The sequence below is a fragment of the Nesoenas mayeri genome (assembly GCF_963082525.1).
Source record: "Nesoenas mayeri genome assembly, chromosome: 9".
NCBI lineage: Eukaryota > Metazoa > Chordata > Aves > Columbiformes > Columbidae > Nesoenas > Nesoenas mayeri.
This window is the reverse complement of record NC_137557.1, coordinates 18444367-18465960: the sequence shown is the minus strand read 5'-3', so window position 1 is coordinate 18465960 and position 21594 is coordinate 18444367. Positions and strand designations below refer to the sequence as shown.

Below are 21594 nucleotides of genomic sequence, written 5' to 3'. Positions count from 1 at the left end.
TTCTCTGACAGGCAGCCAGATACAGTTCAGGTGTTCCTGTAAGTCATCCTGCTGCTGCAGTTCTTTGCAAAGGTACCTGGCTACATAAGGGGAAGCCAGAAAGAGGGCTGAGCACTGTCCCTGCAGCAGAATGAGAAGTTAAGTTGTCACCTGGTGAAACATGCTCAAAAGAAACCTCAGACATCTCTACTGTCAAATTCAACATCCTGTTTCAAACCTGGATCAAAGCCACATTAGCTCTGCAGGTTCATGTTCTGCCCAAAAAGGAGCTGGAAGTGCATAAACACACACCTAGCAGCAGATCCAAAGCTGTAGCTCCTATTTTTCCCATCCCTACTGATCCAAGTAGCCTGTGCTACAGCAAGAGGTCCTGTTCATCACAGAAGGTGACAGGGCAGCAACTTGAGCACAATCTGAATATTAGAATCTTACCTTCATACTAAGTACAGAAGCCAGAATATTAAAATATTAAGAGCAAGATCTTCCCTGCTGGCCCATTATCTACAAATTCTCAGAAGCTGAGCAAGGTTCTTGGTGTTTGACAAATTATTGCACGTTTTCCCTGCTTGCAGTTCTGCATTTTCATTTAGCAACTGATGAATTGTTCCCTTCCTGCTCCCCAGCTGAGCTGGAAATTAACAGGCTTTTGCTTATTTGTTACACAGTATAGAGTAGTCCAAAATCAGTTTGTAGAAATTAGATCATGCCATTAAAAAAAAAAAACCAAAAACAAAACACAAAGTACTTAATAATCAGACACATTATACACTAAAAAAAATGAAGATATTAAACCAAAGTGAAATTACCAGCCTTAACATGTACTGTTCTCTCTCCAAGACATCAGCTAAACATAATGCAAAGCTACCGTAGAAGTTAGTTCTTTACTGATTTCATGTTCTTTGTGATGATGTGAATGGTAGAAGGACGCTTATCATCAACTTTTACTGGGATTTTCCACACAAAACCAAGCAGCAATTGGAAAAAAAGGAAAATAAGGTTTTGTCTAAACAGGGAAGCCTACAAGGTGGCTGTGTGGACTTTATGCTGAGGAGAGAAATCAAATCCCTCATTTAGGGAAGGGAATTGGAGTGGGTGGGGCGGTTACCAACTGGCACAACAACAACAAAAAAGCTTCATGGCCAAGCATCTGTAGTAACAGAAAACCAGCAGCGGCTTGATCCCTCCTGCATAAACACCACGAGCCTGAATGCACGTGTTTCTGTGCAGAGAGGGAGGGGGAAAAAATTAAAGCTTTCTTGTCAGTATTTTCCAATCTCAACTTACTGGTGTTTATTTGAACTCTAAAATTATCAAGTAGAAAAAAAACCCACCGGTATTCCTCACCAGGGCAGAAATAAAGCAGCAGTTGTTGTCCCACATCCTGTGTGTTTGCTTGTTGTTTCTTGACGAAAACTGATGAGAGTCGATTTTTGGGTCAGTTTTAGCACCAGGAATTATCTCAAAACTCAGCTTTGACAAAAGCAAGCAAAAAGTTTTCTCTCAGATATAATACAACCAGGTTTTATTTAAGTTCTCTCTTTTCCCCCCACACTGGCAAAAGTTCAGAGGGAGTTTAAAGTTTTGTAAACATTTTAACTACCCCTCTTCCCCCTTTTATGAATTTACAAAGCAAAGGAGACAGGGAGACCAGATTTGCAACAGTTCCAAGTCTCTCCATGCTATTGGATCCAAAAACTATATACAAGTCTGCAGCAGTCTCTGTATAGTTACTGTACATGTTTGGGGGCAGGGGGAAGAGAGAGGAGGAGGAGGGGAAGGTGACCCCAAAAAATGAATAAACCAAATGAAATAAAATCCAAAGCCAAACTGCTCTTGAGCAACTCGAACTGTTTTCTTTAGGCAGTGATGACAGCAAGACAGACACTTTTATACAACTCCACCAAAACTGTAGCAAACCCCCCTCAGCAGGTTATAACCCTCTAGGAATGGGAGACGGGACCAGGGGCTTGAGACTAAGTGCATTTGGCAGTTTTCGTTTTCTTTCTTTTGTGGTGTGTGCACATGGGTGGGTGGAGAAGGGAAGGTGGTGTTAATCTTTCAGTGAGAGAGGAAGGTTATGATTCCATAAATACTTGAACATTATGGATCCCAGTGAAGGTGCGTGACGTAGTTTAAGGTGTAGAAGATAAGCAGGGCTGTCATTGCACACAGCTTCACCCTCCACAGTCTCTCTTCATGACAACAGGGCATCATCTCTGCTCCTTAACCTAAGCTCTGCTTGAAATGACAATTAGCTAAGACTGCTGGGGTGTGTATCTGAAAGCCAGTGTTCACCCTCACCAAAGACTAAAGATCCACACGGTAAAGATCCTACTGTCTCTTAAACGAGACAAATTTGCAGAAAAAGAGCTCAAAATAAACTGGTCCTAACCCTCCAAAGGTAGCATTTAAGGGATAAATTCAACCTGAAAGAAGAGATGCCACCCCACTTTTTCTCCCCAGAGTAGGAGTCCCCACTTGTCCAGGAAGGCTGGAGTACGCCAACGGGGAACTCCACCAGCTTCAGCATCACCACCTAATGAAGACAGACTCGAGCTTTTCCCTCCAAAAATAATGTGCTGAGAAGGGCTGGCAGGGGGTGTGCAACTTCAAACCAACCCAAGCTAAACTGCGCCCGCCACCGCCCCTCTCTCCTGCTGTCGCCAGTTCTAAGGTTAGCTTATGAATGCAACTCCTGGCTTGGGAGAGCACCTCTTGCCCTGATGGAGCGCGGAAGTCAGTATCTGTGTGGCATTTTGGTTTTGACCAACATCTGTTAACCACAAACTCTCTCTCTCTCCTTGACTGCACGTGTTGGATGTGGTAAGAGTAACCAGAAGAGGGAAGCAATGGTTTTGCAGAATCCCAATTGATTTTTTTTTTTTCCAGGTATGTCAGCAGAAGAAATCACAGCACAGTGAAAGCTCGCTGCCCAAATCAGCCTTGTTGTGAACGAATCCTATCTCCCACCCTCCCAGGACTCTGAACGAAGTCCACTCAACTCGAGGCTGACCGCAGGAATGACGCCTGTGCAGTCCTAGGCAGAAAGGGCTTGCTGGGGCTAGAGGAAGCAGCCTGAGATGATTGATTCTGTGATTCACTGCAAGGCGAAGAAGAAGAACGCATGGTGGAGAGTACTGTGTCCAAAACGGAGAATCCATGGTTAACAGACGCAGGAAAAGCCAGTTGATTTGCACATGCTCAGTAGTCTTCCAAAGTCTCTATTTCTCCCATATTGAGCCGCTCTGATGAGGCATTCACTGAAAACCCTGTAAAACAAGGAGAACTTGGGTTAAAAATCTGGATGTGGTAGATTGTATTAGATGCAATACATCTGTCACATGCAGCAGCATGTGTAAGATGAAGTGAATAATACAAATCAAATAACTCATGGGGAAAATCAGCAAGGCTAAAGATATCATTACCCAAACTGTTTGAGTTTTTTTCCTTAAAAAAAAAAAAAAAAAAGAAGATAATCAATTGTATATTTAGGTAAGTAACACTTGGTCTTTAAAAACAGATCATCAGAAGCCTGATTTCAACTTTCATTTAAAAGACGTCATCTGCAGAGCTGGAACAAGGCACATTTAGGCACAGTGGTGATGTGGCTCAGCAATGAGCAATCAGCAATTTTGTGAACTCAGAATCCACGTGTAGAATCACACTCAACAATTCAGGGGGTATGAGTGATTCTACCCCTTACTTTAAAGTCTACGTACATGAACCTGTGAAATCTAGTGGCAATTCCATGTATTTCCATGCTTTTGTACAATCTTCTATCTCAGGAGTACAACATGAAAAACATACAAATTCATACAGGGCTATGCGGATGCCTCCAGATGCACCTAAACTTCTACCAAACCTTTTAACTCTAACTGTCGAGGACATGATGCACATGAAAAAAGTGTGAGAAAAAGCAAAAACTTTTTCTACAATAAAAAATCCAATATATCATATGCAACTTTCCTACTGAAATCCAACTGTTACGGTGGTACCGACCCCATATGGGAAAAAGGAATTTTCCTGTGTGAGGCTACTAAACACAAACCTGACATTTCAATGTCTTGAGACTGCTATGTAGGCTTCCTCTGTGCTAGAGGCTGCTTTCAACAGATAAAAAGCACTGTTCACAGGTTTAAGAAAATTGCTGTGGCTCCCTCTTGTGGCAGTATGTTACCTAAAAGGTTTTGGAATTATTTTGTAATGCAGTGTACTGATTTTTAAGAAGCTGCACGTGCTAGTTCTCTTACAGTTTTAAGTTCTCGATTGCATTTAGTGATTTCTTCACAACATGAGTAGATTTTTAAACTATTCAACTGAAGACAGAGATCAGACTCACTGGATTAGCATCTAAGGGTGGCATAAATCAGGATTCACTGAAGAGTTCCATATTCTTCAAGGCAGAAAACGTGAATTTAATTAAAAAGTATTGATTTTGTTGAGAACAGGAGGGAAGATAAAACAAAGGCTTTTTTACTGTAAGATCTTCACCATCTTTTCTGGCTAAGGTGGTTAGCTCATATAAAAAGGTAGGAAGGAATAAAGACAAGCCTCAAGAAGCTGCTCCTTAAGAAGAATACAAAAATATGCTTGTCTTAAATGACTGAATTGGCATTAATTCATAAAACAGACATAGGTCAACTCAAAGGAGGAAAGGCAGTTTAACTAGCATCCCTCAATACCTTAAAGATTTCCAGGTAATAACCAAGGTATCGAAGAAGTCTTTTAATGTTGAAAAGTTCTAAAAGTTTTCCATGAAACTGATATATTATTTAATGATTTAAAAACTCTAATACTGAAACAAATTCTAAAGACACTTCAACAACTGCCCTTTCTGCTCAAATTCAATATTCTCATTTAAGGTTAACAAGAATTCTATATTCCATAAGGCTTTTTCCAAATTAAACATAAATTTCTAAAAATGAACACTGACCTAACAAGCTGGGATCTGCACGAACCATCTTCTGTTTCTTCTTTTTCTTCCCACTCTGCACAGCCTCAAAATTGGATTGCTGGTTGTTGCTCTGATTGGTCTGAAAGACCGAATGTAGCGAACTGTGGTTCATCCCCCACACTGAATCCTAGAAAACAAAGCAAGCACAAGATTATAAGGTGCAATTAAGTTGGGTTTATTTATATTGAAAACATTCAGAGAGGCCAAAGCACTTTCTACATCACATGTGGCAGCGTTAGCCACTGATGCATCCACCCAACACATCTACCTCATCTTTCTAAAGCATATCCTGGATTAGCATGCTAAGACACTATTTGATCTGCAGTTGGCCTCAACTGTTAATTATAAAGGAAACTTGATTCTGCAGTAAATATTTGAAATATGCTTTATTCTCTGCATTTCATGTCACCTGTAAAATCTTGCTCATCCTCCAATCAAGCAGAAAGGCAGACTCTTCAGACTCGAACAGAGTCTCTGTACACTCTTAAGGGGCATAGAGAGGAAGATGTACCTGTTGCTGCTGCTGTTGCCGCTGCTGACTGGCTTTCTGTTTGGCACGGCGCTCAAGAAACTGCTTGGCAAACTCCTTGGCCTCAGGAGTGTCTCCAAGATAGGCTCTGATGTAATCATGGACCTCATAGGGAGACTCCACTTCCTTCAGGAAAGACACAAACGTGGGAACTGCAAGAAGAAGGCAGACCATGAGGGAATGAGTGTTACACATGAACACGTGCATGCAATAAACATGAACTTTGGATTTCTGTTTCAAATATTTGCTAATCTACTAACCATGACAAACAGCTTGCCCTTCTAGACTCCCTACAGTAAAGCCCTACGATACAATGCTTCATCTATTTTACAGTCAAGGCAAGGGTAAGAAAGCCAGCTAACGTAATGAGAAGGAAAAATAAACTGACAATCCTGAGGGTAACGGTAGCCCATCAGCTTAAAAGCCCAAATGGAAAATACTCTCCTCAGTGCTGTCATCAGTACAGCCTCTTTTTGGCTGAAGCACAAAACATCACACTCTGACCTGAAGTGGGAGGCAGTGGGAAGCCTGCAGTGTTTTGTTACGAGAAGGTTTCGGTTTGTGATCTTGGAGTGGGAGTTCCTCTACATACCCTCCAGCAGAATTAGTAAACAATCCAACCAGTTTCACACCAAAAAGTGCTTTGCACAGGCGCATATAACAATTTAGCCCACACTTAAAAGTGAACTGGATCCTCATCCATCTGCCTTCACAATGCTTCCATGGCCACCAAAACCCCACACCCGCTCTGGGTGGCAGACTTCAAAACTGTTTCCAGTCCCACTGACTTACTCTAGTTAGCCCAGTGAAAGCCATGGAGATGATGATGCAGCCCGTTGTTCAGACCACTATTTAATGATGCCATTTTGCTGACTGCATTAAAAACACTACTTTGATGTTATTATTTTCACTCAGAACTATCTGGTCAGGAAACAAACTGGACATTGTTTCTCAAGGTGGATCATTTACACCCCTCCCCACCTCTTACCATCTAAGTTGTTGGCTGTGTTAAGTGCATGAAGCATCTGTTCGCACCACTGAGTGAATCCATCCTGGGCTTTATTAACCCCCTGGAACAATTTCAACAGCTTCTCCTCTTCTTCCACCTTCTTGTTTTGTCTACTTGTAATACCTACAGATTTACTGAGAGAAAGAAAACAAATAAAATAAATTATAAGTTGCCAGACTTATCAATAGTGTAGCATAAAGTACAGTGTTGATTCACTACGTTACAAGATGCAAACACTGTTTAAGAAACAACTAATTTTTCAAGGAGATGACAAAATAAATTGTGAATGGTCAGCTATTTAGCTATTTCTGTTGTCAAAACACATCCTGAGTGACACAGCAAAAAATAAAAACACATGAAGATGTTATAACTGCTAAGTGATCATCTCAGGAGTGGTAGCCTTTCTTTGCAAAAGCTCCTTCTCAGTTCCTACCTGAGGCTGGCATTGCTTTTGTTTTTATTGGTCGAGTTACGAGGTCCCACTTCCTTCACTGCATCATCCCAGAAACCCACGTTTGAGTTTTTGGTATCAGCATTACTCCAGATGCTACTGACTAGGTCAGATGCCCACTGGTTGCTGGGATTAGTGTTTAGGGAGCCCCACACTGAATTCCCAATGCTGGTGTGCAGGTTAGAGTGCTGTTGAAACATAACAAAGAGATCCTGGTTATTAGCACCAGATCTGACAGAACACTAATGAACAGACATGGTGAACTGTTTCCCTCTCCATACTGATAAGATAAACACCATACATACCGTAGTATTTCTGACTCTGTTCGGCTGCTGGTGCTGCTGTTGCTGCTGTTTCTGCATCTGCCTCGCCTCTTCCTGCTGTATCTCCAGCAGAGACTTGGTGGTGCCACTTGGTTTGGTGACGTTACCCCAGCCTGACAATTTCTGCTGCTGTTGCTGCTGCTGTTGCTGGAGGGCTTTCATGAGTTCACGTTGCTGACGCCTTTGCTGTTGCATGCAAGACAAAAGTGCTTGTCCATACTTACAGAACATCATTACTAGTCAAAAGTCCAGCTGGGAAACTTGTTTTAAACTGATTTCACTCTCTTCTGGAAAAGTCTGGCTGATCTACTATTTTTTGAGTTGTTATAGTTCCTCCAAGAAGGGAGGCATCGAGTAACTAATAAATACAAATTGCTTGTTAGCCTAGGATGGAATGAATTCGACTAATCATGAGGGCAGCCAGCCACGCATGTGGTGTGCTGGAGGAATACCTTCCTACCACCAATTGCCCCCGCACCCCTTAAAATGCCCTGAGCTTGTGCATATCTGCAAACAAATTACAGTATAAATGCAAAATGATTTTATATTGTTTTGTGAACATATTACAATCCTAGGGTTCAAAGGGTCCTGTTCCCCTTCCTCTCAAATGTTAATATTAAGCAGCTATAAAAACCTTCAAACAAGTACTTATTGCCTGAAAGACAGGATTTTCCCTGAGTTACACTATTTCAGTTACACTATTTCCTCACCCTCACTATTCCTTCTAATCATTTAGTTGACAGTTAAGCAGTGAGTCCACTCTAACAAGTTGCACTCTGTTAGTGGATTTACCTCTTCTCGAAGCTGCCGCTCTCGTTCTTCTTCTAACTTTTGTATTTCTGCCAATGACAGTGTGGTCTGGGATTGGCAAGCTCCTGAATTTGATTGCTGACCCCATGTTGAAGATGATGGGAGCTAGACCAGAAAGACATATCAGGAATTACAAAATGTTTTAGAGAATATAGCTGAAGTATAATAATGAGAAATCAGTATAAGCCCAGAGCACAGAGGAAAATGAAAGCCATCTTTAAACTTTAACAAAACAATAGGAAGTATAAAATGGTACAAGTATTAAAAAGTACACTCAAAGTATAAAGTGTATGTTTCTTTGAACTTCCCTCCAATGTATCATAGTGTCCAAGACGCAGTACATCAAGAATAAGTAACATATAATTGCCTGAAAAATAGTGGTCCATTTTGATTCAAAAAACCAGAAACTTTGCAGTGGCCCTTCCTCACTGCACTGAATAAACACCTGTACTCATCTGTGAATCCCTCTTCAGTAATTTTCTATCGACTGAACCTTTTATGTTTTGCAACTTACTTTCCTCTTGTTCTTTCCATGACTTTCAAAGTCCACTATTCACCCTCTTACAGATAGTTTGTTGCTCCCTGCTCTGTTCAAGCTAGTCTAGACAATCCTAAATTCAGCTGTGGTTTTACTTACTACACTGAGCTGAAGAAGGAAGTTAAACTATAGAAACACGTTACCTTCATTTGTGCAAGTTGCTGCTGTTGCTGCTGCTGTTGCAGCCGTCGTAAAGCCTCCTGCTGCTGCTGCCTCTGTCTCATTATTTCTTTCTGGCGCTGGAGTTCCAGCTCCTTGCGCTTTCGCTCTTCTTCTTCAAGCCGTTGTCTGGCTGCCTCTTCTTCCATACGTAGTCGACTTTCTTCAAGTCGCCGTTGAGCTTCCTCCTCTTCACGTGCCCACTTGGCAGCCTCCTCTTCCTTCCCAGGACATAAAGAAGAGTAAAGTCTAAGTAGACTTAGGAAATGTAAATTACTTCTGCTCTGTGGTATCAAGATCCCAACAGAAGAGAGAGAGGCCTTTATATCTGTAGTCTTTGCTGTTCAGGTCATTCATCTAGCTTTACATTTCTCAAACAAGAAAGCCCAATAATTTAGTCTATATCCCCTCAAATTATAAGTTTCCCATTGCTCCACCAAGCGACTTGGAAGAGAAGGACATCTGCCTAGTTCAGACTAGCTACTTTCAGACCACTTTTCCTCTAGGAGTTACACACCTTCTGAATCTGAGCTTTTATCTGCTTATACTACAGTCATGCACTGTTATACTTTCACTGGAATCAAACTTAACAGGAATAAAAGGAGAAGAGGTGTTGACATGAAAGAAGAGGATGGATGACAAAGATGATGAGGTTCACTGTTATTACTGAACACTAGAGTTGCAAAGGAAAAGAAACATCTGGTTGCAAAGGAGATGACTGTGTGCTGGGACAGAAACAGTGATGAATGTCTTATAAAGAGAGGGCCCTGAAAAGGAGTTTTTAAATAATAACCGGCAATTCTGAAATGGACCTGCAAGTTACTGTGAAGCCAATTGTGTTTCAAGATTACTTTGGCTCAGGGACCATTATACTACCAATTACGGGGCTGGAAACTCAAGTTCTCCAATATGGACTTCTAAAGCTGACCCCAAGGGAAAAAAGAATCTTGCTAACAATAAAAAACAAAAACAAAAAAGAAAGGGAAGAAAAAAGCTGAAAACTTTCAGTACTGGGCCAAGACTATACCCACTATCAAAGAATAAAACACCTGCTCATCTCAGATGATGTTAAAGGTAACAAATCCATAGTAAATACTCAGAATGACAATTCAAAATAAATTACTCTTTTTCTGGTACAGTCCTCTGCCTTTGTTTTGGAGAAAGAAGTAGAAATAACTTGCAGCAAAGCCATCCTTAAGGCTCAGACACTAAGGAATACATGCATTCAACACAAATCTCTTTTCCAAAAAGCAAATTGGATTCTGATTGTTTCATCTGAAATCAGGATACAGGTAAACAACCTATTTTTCATTCATTTGATCCTGTCTATAAGCTTTGCCTTCCTCCACCAAAATGAATGGTTTCTCAGACACAGATGAAAGTCTCGAAGCTTGTTTGTTCTGGCAGCCTCTATAATTAAATTTAATAGGTCCCTTTTGCCATTTTTTACCTGTTTACGAATTAACTCCTCTCGCTGCCGTCTTTCCTCCTCTTCTCTTCTTCTCTCTTCCAATCTTCTAAGTGCTTCCTCCTGCTGTTGCCGCTCCTCTTCCTCCCGCTGCCGCCTTAGTGCAATTTCCTGCTCTCTTTGTCGCCTCAGGGCTTCCTCCTGGATTTGGGAACAAAATGTCAATCTATAAATGCCATTTTATTGATGAACTACATCAGAACACAGACTACAACATGGTCTGGCCAGATAAATGGCCTCAAGAAAAGCTTCTTAGCTCCAGGCTAAGCGTTACCAAAACAACTATGTTAAACACTACAGACTCAGATGTTTACAAGTTTTTTGATGCAATGTGCATCTCATACATAAGTGAATTATTTTAATAAAAGAAGAAACACATGAAATCATTGTTTATCTTTAGTTTTAAAAATAATGGTGTTGAGAATTAAAACATAGGGTGAGACACCTCTTTCTAATATGTACTGACTGTACTTGAAGATATATATATATATTTTAATGTGCAGTTATAAATAATTCCTTTTTTGGGGTGTTGGGTGTAAATTGCAAGATTTTCCTACTTACAGGAGTTTCTAAACACTGACCACTCCTCAAGTGCAGTATGAAACTCAAACCACATCTCCAGACACCAGCAATAAGCTTGATTAAGCAGCTCAGTGCACTTAAGGACACTAAGTCCCAGAGACATGGAATTTCAGGAAAGGGCTTCAACTGGGCTGTTCCTATGCTATTTAAATAGCATGGGTGACAAAAGGTCTCAAGGGCTTTGATTTTGGGCTATCCCAAATTATTATAATAGCTTCCAATAAACTGTTTTGCTTCCCAAGTAGCAAAATTATGAACTCAAAAATAAACATCAGCACCCTTTCCTACTGCTCTGGAGAGCAACATCAACAGAAACTTTTCCATTCTGCTACTTGCTTTTTGAAGGAATAGGGCACCACCAGCCTTCTGCTGGCCTCCTGTATAAACAGGAGCGCATCTGTGCAACTTTTCCCCTAGTCCTGACTTCCCTTGGACAAAATAGCCTCACTTTTTGCTGCCTTTTCTGATCTCTGAAGTCCAGCACCTATGTTAAAGGTCACCCTGCTTTTCATCCCTCCCCTTTCTGACTTATCCTATCAACTCAACCCAGAGATCCTATTTTTTGGACAAGAACTTTTATGCTTTCATAAATACCTTTTCCCTTTGAACAATCAGTACTGTGTAATCATACTCTGACAAGTTGGTTTTTTTTTTTTTTACAAGTAATACATTATTCACAAGATGAGGGGAGATTAATCGTGTGGCATAAATATAAATTTTGAACTCTGGTAAATCAAGGAAGTTATTTCTGAAATCTAAGACCCTTTTACTAAATCTAATACCAAACCTTCATATATACACAGCACAGATAATGTGCAAAACAGTTCACTGAACAATTGGACCAGGTTTCTCTCTTCAGACTTCATATGTCTATGATATGTCCAACAGACACAACAACTTTTATAATTGATTCTATGGCACTGAAGAGCTGCTGGCTGCAAGCCAAGAAGTCTTTCATACTCCTGTATATAATTTCAGTGGTTTAGTGCTAAATGTAAGTGCTTTACGTGTAAGTTTTTCTTCTATGAGTTGGACATGAAACAGTAGCCTGTGAATCATTTTCTCGTTAATCAAGCCCTTGATTTGTCACAGTCACAAAAGCTTCAAGCACAACACACAACACCTTGACCATTTTGTTATTTGGGCCCATAACAATTAACTGGACACATGCAGGCAAGTCACAATAATAAGTGTCCCCAGTACAAGTGCTGAAAAATTTCTGCTTGTTGTTTGGCTGAAAATCCTATGGAGGAGGCTGGAGGCGTTTTGTTCAACTGGAGACTACAGAGCAGGATCCCAGCTCAGGACACCCAGCAGCCACCCAGGCTGGGGGGGCACTCAGCATGAGTCACTGGCATAACACACAGTGCCAGAGAGAGACGAACAAAGGCACCAGGTCCTCCTGTATGACAGCAGTTCACTGATACCTCTGCCCTCGTCTTCCTTTGGGAAATGAGGTTAGAATTGTCATTAATAAAACTGTAGGGATCTCTTTCTCGCTTGGGCATGGCAGGAGAAACACTGTTGAATGACAGCAATTCAAAAAAATACTTCTTTCCTCAAAAGAACTAAAGATGAGCAGTGTTGTAAAAACATGGGGACAAAAAAAAATCTGCAAGATTTTGAAAAACTGGGAACCACGTGGGTGATGTAATTCCTTTGTCCAGCTTCGGTTTTAGAAAAGACTGTATTAATATTCACTTCTGTATCTTATTATTCGGTATTTTCGTTTGAGCATGTGACCAAAACCATCCCAAGCTCTCCAGCTTCCTGCCACTGACTTGTATGGGAAATGGGCTCATTCCTTTGGTGCTTACTGCTCCCATACTCATGGCTCCCCACTACAAGAAAATCCCAGTATTCCTTAGCATCTTTTCTAATAATTGTTTTCAAGCACACATATCTTGCTGTACAGACAACTTATAGATATTTTTAAAAATCTGAAATAATATTGCAGAAAATCTGGAAGTAGTAAGCCTCATTTCAGTAGACTCTGGATTCTTAAATAAAATAGAAATTTTTGTAGTTATTCAACATCAGCAATTCTGCTTGTCTATGTTATTAGGGCTTACAAATGTTTTAGTTTTGTGGATCTTATCTTTGAACCATGTACTTTAAAGGGAGTACTAAAAATATAGGTCAGAGAAAACAATTATTAGCTAATTATTAAACCTCAAGTTTTGTTCCTGAAAGCGATCAATCATTAACAAAATAGAAGATATAAGAGCAGAAACAAAAGAGAAATAAAGGAGCTACACAAGTTGGGCATTACTGTTTGCAATTCTACAGTTCAAGTAATTGATGAAAACTATGAACAGAACTGGATTCAACATTTGGTATGACATTTCATCCTACAGAATTGAATTTCTATTAGTTATTTTTTTTTTATTTAGAATTCACCATCAACAGCATATTTACTAACCTTATATACTAGTCTTTTATGCAGTATTACATCAAAAGCCTTCCTGAAGTCCAGGCAGATTAAGTCTACTGCTTCACCCCTCTCAGCTCTCACTGTCATCTCCTCAAAAGAAGTTAATCAAATTTGTTAAGCATCATCTCCTCCGTATAAATCCATGCTAATAAATCAGTTCATCCCTGATTCTACAATGCCTTCCAGTACAGAAGTCAGATTCAAATATTAGACCAGTTGTTGTATTTTTTTTAAAATACAGAATACAATATTATTTTCTCTTTACAGAGAAGTGCTTAAACTCTTTGTTACCTTTTCAAGACATTACTGCTCAGAATTAATCATTGTGGCAATTATTCCATTGGTAATGAACTAAGATACTTGTTGTTACTGCTTTTCAACACCATTCTGCTTCCTCCTTGTAAATAATAATTCACGATGACATCTCAGAAAGGGAGAGTCAGATTGTTTACTGTACAAATCCAAAGTGGACAAAAACTTTGGAATTTAATGGACATTTCCAAGAAGTCATATACAGTAGCAAAACTGTTAGTCTGAAAAGAAACAACCCGAGTCTATTTATTTGAAGCCATCATGGATGAAACACATTGAGTTACCAGGTGATCAGCTGAAAAATTAGTTGTTATTAAGACAGAGCTAAAGCAACCTAACTCAAAAGTTAAACTTTTGAGTATATTATTGCTTTAGTACTACAGTAAAGCTTGAACTCTACCATCAAAAGACGCTTTTCCATTGTATACCATAATGTCTTGCTGTACGCAAAGTAGATACATTAAAGCAAGGAGCCATTTATATATACTCAGTTCTTCAAGATACCATGGAAGCTAACTACAGATCACACTGCAGTCTAATAAACTAGAGTTTCAGTGACAAAGCCCAAACACCAAATGAACTGAGGTCTATAACTAACTTACAAATAACTCTAGAGGCTTCCTCAGAAATGTCTGCTCCTTAAACCAGGAAATGTGCTTTACAACTGCCTACCTAAGCACATGGAAAATATTATAAAGGACTAAACTCTTTGTTACTTTCACCTGTTATTCATGTGCTACTTTATATGGCACTTATTGACTAACTCCTTAGGGAATAAGGTCAGCAATGTTGCTTGTCCTTCTCATGCAGAGTGAAAACATTAACTTCCACTGTCTTTCCCTCCTAAAACACTTAAGGAACAATTAATCTTTCAGAAGTAAATGCTAGAGATGTCAAGCTAATAATGTTTCCATTTTGTGTTCTTGTAAGATTAAGAACATACTTCAACTCCTACATTCATTCTCCTACTGCTTGTCCAAACTACATCTTTTCCTAACCCAAGTATCAATTTAAGAAAATAACCCAGATAATAATTTACTCAAAAACATTATTTACTAAGTTTAAAAAAAGGAAAAATAAGCTGAATGTTACATCACTTTTTTTTTTCTGACTAGAGCCTTAAACATTTAATTCAACTGAAATAAGCTGGCTCAAGCTCCAGTCTGCTCCAGAACAATACTCTTATCAAAAAACTAGGACTGCATAAATGGTGAATAAAGATTAAATATACAGTAACTGGGCAACTAACTAAAGTCTAATGTTGACACTAAGAAGCTGGAAGGAAATATTCCACATGGGAATAAAGCCTCTCAGCTCACAAACAGGAACCTATCTTGAAGTAAACCACTAAGGCCATTTCTCAGACTGAAATTTGGGCTCTTACGCTTCAAATCAAGAACACAAGAATAATAATTTCATATACTCACATGAAAAAGATTAGAACTGTCTCCATACGCACCTACCAAAGATTAATCAGACCCCACAGGATTCTTAAAGTGAGTTTTATAAAGTATTAGAACTTATTAGAGATGAACTACATTGAGGAAACTCACTTGCTTCCTGCGGGCCAGTTCTTCTTCTTCCCGTCGTTTCCTCTCATCTTCCTGCTGCCTCCTAAGTAGCTCTTCTTGTTGCCTCCGAAGCTCCTCCTGCCTTTTCCTCTCCTCTTCCTCTCGTTTGGCCCTCATTTCCACTTCTCTCCTCTCTTGCTCTAGCTACAATTCACATAAAACTATACTCAGATGCAGGTAACGTATTCCTACACCATTTCTTAGGGCAACTCTGCTGAGATTATAGTAACAATAACAGATGGAAGCCTCTGACAGATGCTCTCCCTTTATAAATAATTTTACCTACCACCTGGCTGCCTACAGGGGCCAGATTCCTGAAATAGTCTAGAGCAATTTCTGAGAATTTCTCTTCTGTAACGAGCACCAGTTCTCTAGTCACTCTTTCTACATCAGCTCCTTAAAATAACCTCTGAATTCAGAAGATAGCAGTGAGTTGCTTCGCAGACATCTTAAAATAATCAGTTTCAGAAAATGTACAGAATCATATAGGTTCAAACTTAAAAAAAAATAGCAGTGTAAGTGTAAAACAACCCCGACAAACAGGACTCTCACAATTCCCCAAACCAATTCTGGCAAAAAGAGGCACGGATTAAGAGAACAACTCAGGGTTTGGCATGACATGGCTCATGATGATCCCATTTGAAAAAAGAGGTGGCTATTGAAGAGCTTTTTAATCACAAGTGTCAGAAACATAACCACTACTTTGGAGGTCAGTAGTACCTCCACAGCAATGGTTTCCAAACAGCAGTCCACAAGGATTTAGTAACTGGTTTCTATAACTCATGTTCTCTTTATGGTGTTTTCTATGAAAATCTAATAAAAATCATGCAGAAGGGCCTGAAGATTGAAGAGTTAATAGTCTTCCATTGGCTCAAGAAACAGTTACACTGCAGAACAGCAATCCCAACTTCTTAGAGTACAAAACGGTTTCTGACCTTTGCAGCTTTGGCCTTCTCGAGCTGCTGAAGTTGTTCTAGAGCTGGTCCCTGAGCTGCAGTATCAATGGGGAGATCCCAGACACTGCTTCCTTCCCAGACTAGATAGTGAAGAAAACAAACATTGACAAGCAAAAATAAGCACATCAACAAAAAAACAAATGAAAGGGGGAAAATTTATGTATGCTGTTACTATGTTTTATGAATTAAAATCATCACAATACATTAATCCTAGTCAGTAGAGGGCCACCTTGTCTTCTGTAAAACAAAGCTTGTCCATTACTGAAGCAAGGCTGGGTTTCCTACAAAATTTTACACAAGAATCAGCTATTTAAACTCCTCCCATCGGAGCAGAACATGTTTATATTATAACATTAAAACCCTTTGGAACAAGACTTCCCATAACCATAGGAAACATTACCCTATTCTTCACAGCTCTCAAATAGAATTTAAACTGCAAGGCAAAGTAGCATGAACCAGTTCAAAAATACTGATGCAGAAAGAATTTCCCATAGTGTCAAAAGGGGAATGATCATCTGAGAGATGCTGGCTTCTAATTTATGAACTCTTCTCAACAGATCTGACACGTGCCAAGCATCTTACCTGTAGGTTGTGAAGCTGACTGAAGTTCCCATATTGAGCCAGTGTCCGGCACTGACACAGACCTTGTAACAGGTGGCATCATGTTCTGTTCAGATATTCTGTAATACCAACAGGGAGAGTCAACATGCCACTTCCAGGGAGAGGAGTGCTCTGAACACGCATGAGATTCAGTAACTTGTAACATACTCCTTTCCTTCCACACCTCTATTTAAAACAAAAATATGATGTGGACAATACTACTTGCTCACAGAGTTCTTGCTCATCTCATCCCTGCTGCCAAGTTGAGGGCTAAGCCACCTGCTGCTATAGTTTTGCTTTTGCTACTTATAGGCTAGTTTGAGGAACAAGCGTCTAGTATTGCACAACTCGATAAGCAAAGCCATTCTGCCACCAGCACAAGTCTGTCAAAAACACATGATTTCAACTCTAAGATTTTCATCCTCGTTTTCCTAAATATTCCCTGAGATAAAGGCTACATATATGAAGAAGTATTTGACATTCTGCAACTGCTTCATATTCACACAACGTTTAAAATATGTAATGCTCAAATAAGAGCAAATTTCAACACTGACAAGATTGTAATTATCATTATATACAAGTTAGAGCACAGGAAGAATGGTATTCAGTTCAAGTTTGGCTAACTCACCTCATCTTCAGGGCCTGGAACTGTTGCAGGAGAATAGCGAGCTGCTGTTGCTGCTGGGATGAGAGGGCGGCCTTTTGCTGCTGAGCCAGCACCTGTGCATACTGTTGTCTTCAAAAGAGAAGCAGAGAATCACTGGTATTGGTTCACTTGCTTCTTCATACTATGCTAAGAGTTACAGCAAGTCGTGCATAGATTCATTCTCCAGGACTAATGCCCACTGACCTATACAAGGCACATGCTAAATACAAGAGGAAACCACAGAAAGGGGCCTTGGAAAGAACCAAAATATAAGACGACAACAAACTGGTCCACATGAGCAGAACCAAATTTCTCTTAATCCTCAATTATGTCATCTGGCTATTGCTGTCCAATGTTTCTCTTGCAAGCTGTGCAATATCACTTGGCTTTTTCTATAAATTACATAGAGATTGCTCAAACTGATCTGGCTTTGATGACTACCCACCTAAACAAACCAATCTCTTCCCCAGTATGTCAAGACATCCCCTAGTACATGGGCAGGTTCTTGCCTTGTCAAATCATAAGCTGACATTAAGTATTCAAAAATCATGATCATGGCACATGCTCTCAGGAGCCCTTGAATGAGCAGTCTTATCTGACTGTGTTCTTGACTCCAAGCTCCTACAAAACAAGTTTTCAGGAACTGGCCAGAGCTGAACAACTGACAGCTTTGGCAAAAATGGCTGACAAATGGCTTCCTCCAGTAATTACCTTCCACTGATCTTCAAAAAGCTGAGCGCGCATGGCAAAAATAAAGTTCTGTCTTTACCATGTCCAGTTTAGAAGACTTGTAGCCTTCTCCTGACTCTTTAACATCCAAACTGCATTACAAAGATACCTGGGGCTTGGTTTGACCATGACAGCTACCCATACAATAGCAGGTCTCAAAGTAGCTATGCATGACCACTATAAAGACTCTGAAAAGCATGCCTGAAGAAACCACACTCTGCCCTAGTCCTGCAGACTATTGAGCCTCTGATGCTTGCAGAAGCAGGCTATGAATGTTGGAGGTGAAGCACTCCCAGCCCCACTGCCCAAGGAAACAACGACAAGATGATGAACCCAGATGATGAAAAATGCAGAGCAGAACAGAGTGACTGGAAGATCTCTGGGATTGGCAGTCTTACTGTATTAAAAGATGTTGATACTGGAGGTGCTGCATTTGGATCAAGGCCAACTCTTGTTGCCTAGTCAGTCGCTCTTGGTCCAGTTCACCCTATGTTTAGGAATAAAACATTCTATTTTAGTAACATATACAATAACATTAGCATATTGCAAATGCAAGCAATGTAGAAGTTGCATTCTGAACTCAAAAGACAAAGAAAATAGAAAAAATATCTAGAGGAATATCAACATGTACAAACAAAGCCTCTAGTATGGTGACTGTGAAACAGAAAGTGCTTGTATGTATCACAGGCCCAAGCCTTCCAGCCACACACACAGCAAAAAAACCATTCTTAAACTGAGTGTCTTTTCTCGTCTTAGAAAAGTAATTGAACAACAAGGCTCAAGTTTGGTGCTTGAACACTTGCAATTCCAAGACAGAGCAGCTGACAGGCAAATAGTTCCATTTCCATTTGCTACAGGACTATTTGAATATTGTAACTGTCACATAATTACCAGATGTGGAAGCGGTGCTGGACCTGGAGTGAAGGGAACCCTGCCCCACATTTTCATGATGTCTCCCAGCGGCTGGAACGTATCATCGCAGGCTCTCTTCACCAATAGTGACATGGTAAAGTATCCAGCCTGGAACCACTCTGCCATCTCCTGATTACTGAAAGGACCTGAAATAACACCAGCCAACACACATGGGGGGAAGGGGAAGCAAGGCCAAGTTGAGCATACTGGAAACAAAGAGCACGGTGCTCGTTCAAGTAACACAGTACCCAGCATCAGGCGTTCCTGTCCCTCTTGTCCACTTGTCTGGACAGACAGCACATTCAAAGCTGGAGTGTCAATGTACATATAGATCTTAAAAGTCTTTTCCAACCAAAATTATTCTATAGGACACATATGTGAAGTTGTTGGGGATGTGGTTTAGAGGTAGACTTGGCAGCGTTTGGTTAACGGCTGGACTCAATTATCTCAAAGTTCTTTTCCAACCAAAATGATTCTATAATCTTTACAATGGCTACAGCATTGCCCAGATACATCTTTATTCAAAAGTACATGACCGCTTTACCATGTGCTGGAGGGAGACGAGTCAGCCCTGAGACAAAAGCCAAACAGGTGGGGTGGAGCTTCGTGCAGCTAATACCCACCCCGCCCTTCAGCAAAGCTCACGACTTCAGGTTGACAAGAGCTGTAATTTCAAATTCAGACCTTGGCAGTATCCCCTACCTGAGAGCACAGAAGGCACAAGTGCTACTCTCCCCACATATACTGCACAGATAATGAAACAACCTTAGCCTGCTTCAACTCCTGCCTTCAAATCAGAGGAATTTGTATGTTTTATAGAAGTTTTGCTTCTGGAACTTAGCAGACAAGCAGATCCAACTCTGAGTGCAAGGTTACATTTAAGATATTGAGGAAACCAGTTTCCCTTTTCCGTTCTAGAAAAGCTATCTCACTCCTCTTCCTCTGTTCCCAAGAAAGAATTCAGTCCCTCCCTTCAAAGGAAGACTCCTATACTAATTTTTACATATACAAATGGACACAAAAGCCAGTATATTAAAAAAAAAAAAAAATTAGAAAATCACTTAACAGAGCAAGAACCATATAAATACACGCTTTGCAAAAATCTTCTGGAAAGAAAGGTCAATAGTTCCCTCCCATCTCTGAAAAAGTATCTTTAGAAGGTAATTCCTCCCAGAGACTATGAAACCACAGAAGGTATTGCAAGAAAAAAAAAAATGTGGGAATGTTTACTCCTGGAGGTCAGATTCAAGGAAGTATTCACTCCAATAAAAAACTGGTAGATCATCACCGAGCAATAAACACCCAGTGACTAACAGATAGTTTTAAAGCACACTGTGCAAATAAAAACACTTTATGATTAACATCATTTAAACTTAAAGAGGTGAGAAGAAAACTCTAAAGATGTGTAATACCCACAGACAAGAGACTTGCACAGATTGCACAAATAACACTCCCACAAATCCTATTTAGAGTTCACAGCCAAGGAAGTAATTCACACTGAACGTTAGCAACTACTACTTAGGGCAGTACAGCAAGTAAGGAACTCGCTGCTTGGCTGTGGTTTTGGGAGGCAGCTAAGCAGCAGCTAAAACAAAGCCCTGAGAGCTTCAAAAGCAAAGCATCCTCTGAAAGCAAAGATGCAAGTATCTATGCAAAAGGCCTGTTCCAACTTTCCTTGGGGGAAAAAAAAAAAAGAAAAAAAAGGTTTCTTAAGCAAAAACTGCAAGTGTGAAACAGTTGGTGTTACATGAACTAATAATGCACTAGCTGCAAGTACAATTTAAACTGAGATTATGTGCAAGCAGTGGCTTGTGGAAACTTGTTTTCTCTGCTCTAGATTCCAAACAAATTGCCCTTTCCCCAAACACTCAATGTCTTTAGGCTGAGACTAGAAAACTGAATTCAATGTTTCTCATAGATTCTTGAACAAGCTACTTAGTGGTCACATTCTTGTTTTGTTTCCAATATTATCTGGAAATCTGAACAACTACTGGCATGAAAGGCAGGCTTTAGTCTAACCTCCATTTACAGAAACTTGAAATCATGGCAACTGTTACCCAAAATTAAATGTAATTCTAGATATTAGGCATGCTGAGCTGATGGAGGTAGTAGCAGGTAGATCTATTTTCACAACCTAATTCTAGAGTGGTAAATTCCCTGTGCTGCTTTTGTGAAATAAGCATCAGTATCTGTTGGTGGTAATTTTGTGAAGAACTCTTTAACAGTTCTGTGAAACAAAAGAGGAAGTGTAAAGGGCACAGACCTACCCTGAATTTCTCCTTGTGGATCTTTGTAGTACCACTTCTGCATGGCTTCATGGAACAACGGCATAGAGGAGCCTTTTGCTCTGTGCTCTTGAATTTTTGCTGCTAGTCTTTCATCATCAAGGGCACTGTCCTGCAGATATGCCACCATTTTCTCTGCTTGCTGCAGGAGACATCAAAATCAGCAAGGAATACAGGAGTTAGTTGTGTGCTTACAGGTTTGAGAATGAACGTGCCAAAAACAACCACCTTGTCCCACTCAGTGCTCAGGAGTGTACCAGGAGTGACAAGCAACTCAACGACTGGTGTCACTGCACCACAGACCCTGAACTCAGTCTACCGCCTTG

The 21594-nt window shown here is 40.2% G+C and overlaps 1 protein-coding gene across 10 annotated transcripts in view; it reads right to left on the bottom strand.

Moving 5' to 3' along the window:
• Positions 1–87: 87 nt before the first annotated feature.
• The window catches only part of GIGYF2 (GRB10 interacting GYF protein 2), a 78133-nt gene continuing 56626 nt past the window's right edge, over positions 88–21594 (bottom strand). For 5 of the 10 annotated variants that reach the window (XM_080349501.1, XM_080349499.1, XM_080349503.1 and 2 more), the window contains 17 exons: positions 21251–21410; positions 18963–19129; positions 18470–18558; positions 17325–17432; positions 16679–16776; positions 16076–16176; positions 15123–15284; positions 13246–13347; positions 10224–10382; positions 8758–8994; positions 8059–8181; positions 7249–7452; positions 6926–7131; positions 6472–6626; positions 5466–5635; positions 4934–5081; positions 88–3269 (listed from right to left, as the gene is read on the bottom strand). In XM_080349501.1, the coding sequence (XP_080205627.1) occupies positions 3202–3269; positions 4934–5081; positions 5466–5635; positions 6472–6626; positions 6926–7131; positions 7249–7452; positions 8059–8181; positions 8758–8994; positions 10224–10382; positions 13246–13347; positions 15123–15284; positions 16076–16176; positions 16679–16776; positions 17325–17432; positions 18470–18558; positions 18963–19129; positions 21251–21410 (2457 nt within the window). In that variant the 3' untranslated portion in view covers positions 88–3201. The remainder of the gene's footprint in view (positions 3270–4933; positions 5082–5465; positions 5636–6471; positions 6627–6925; positions 7132–7248; positions 7453–8058; positions 8182–8757; positions 8995–10223; positions 10383–13245; positions 13348–15122; positions 15285–16075; positions 16177–16678; positions 16777–17324; positions 17433–18469; positions 18559–18962; positions 19130–21250; positions 21411–21594) is intronic. The other 5 variants (XM_080349502.1, XM_080349504.1, XM_080349506.1 and 2 more) reach the window with 5 other exon arrangements.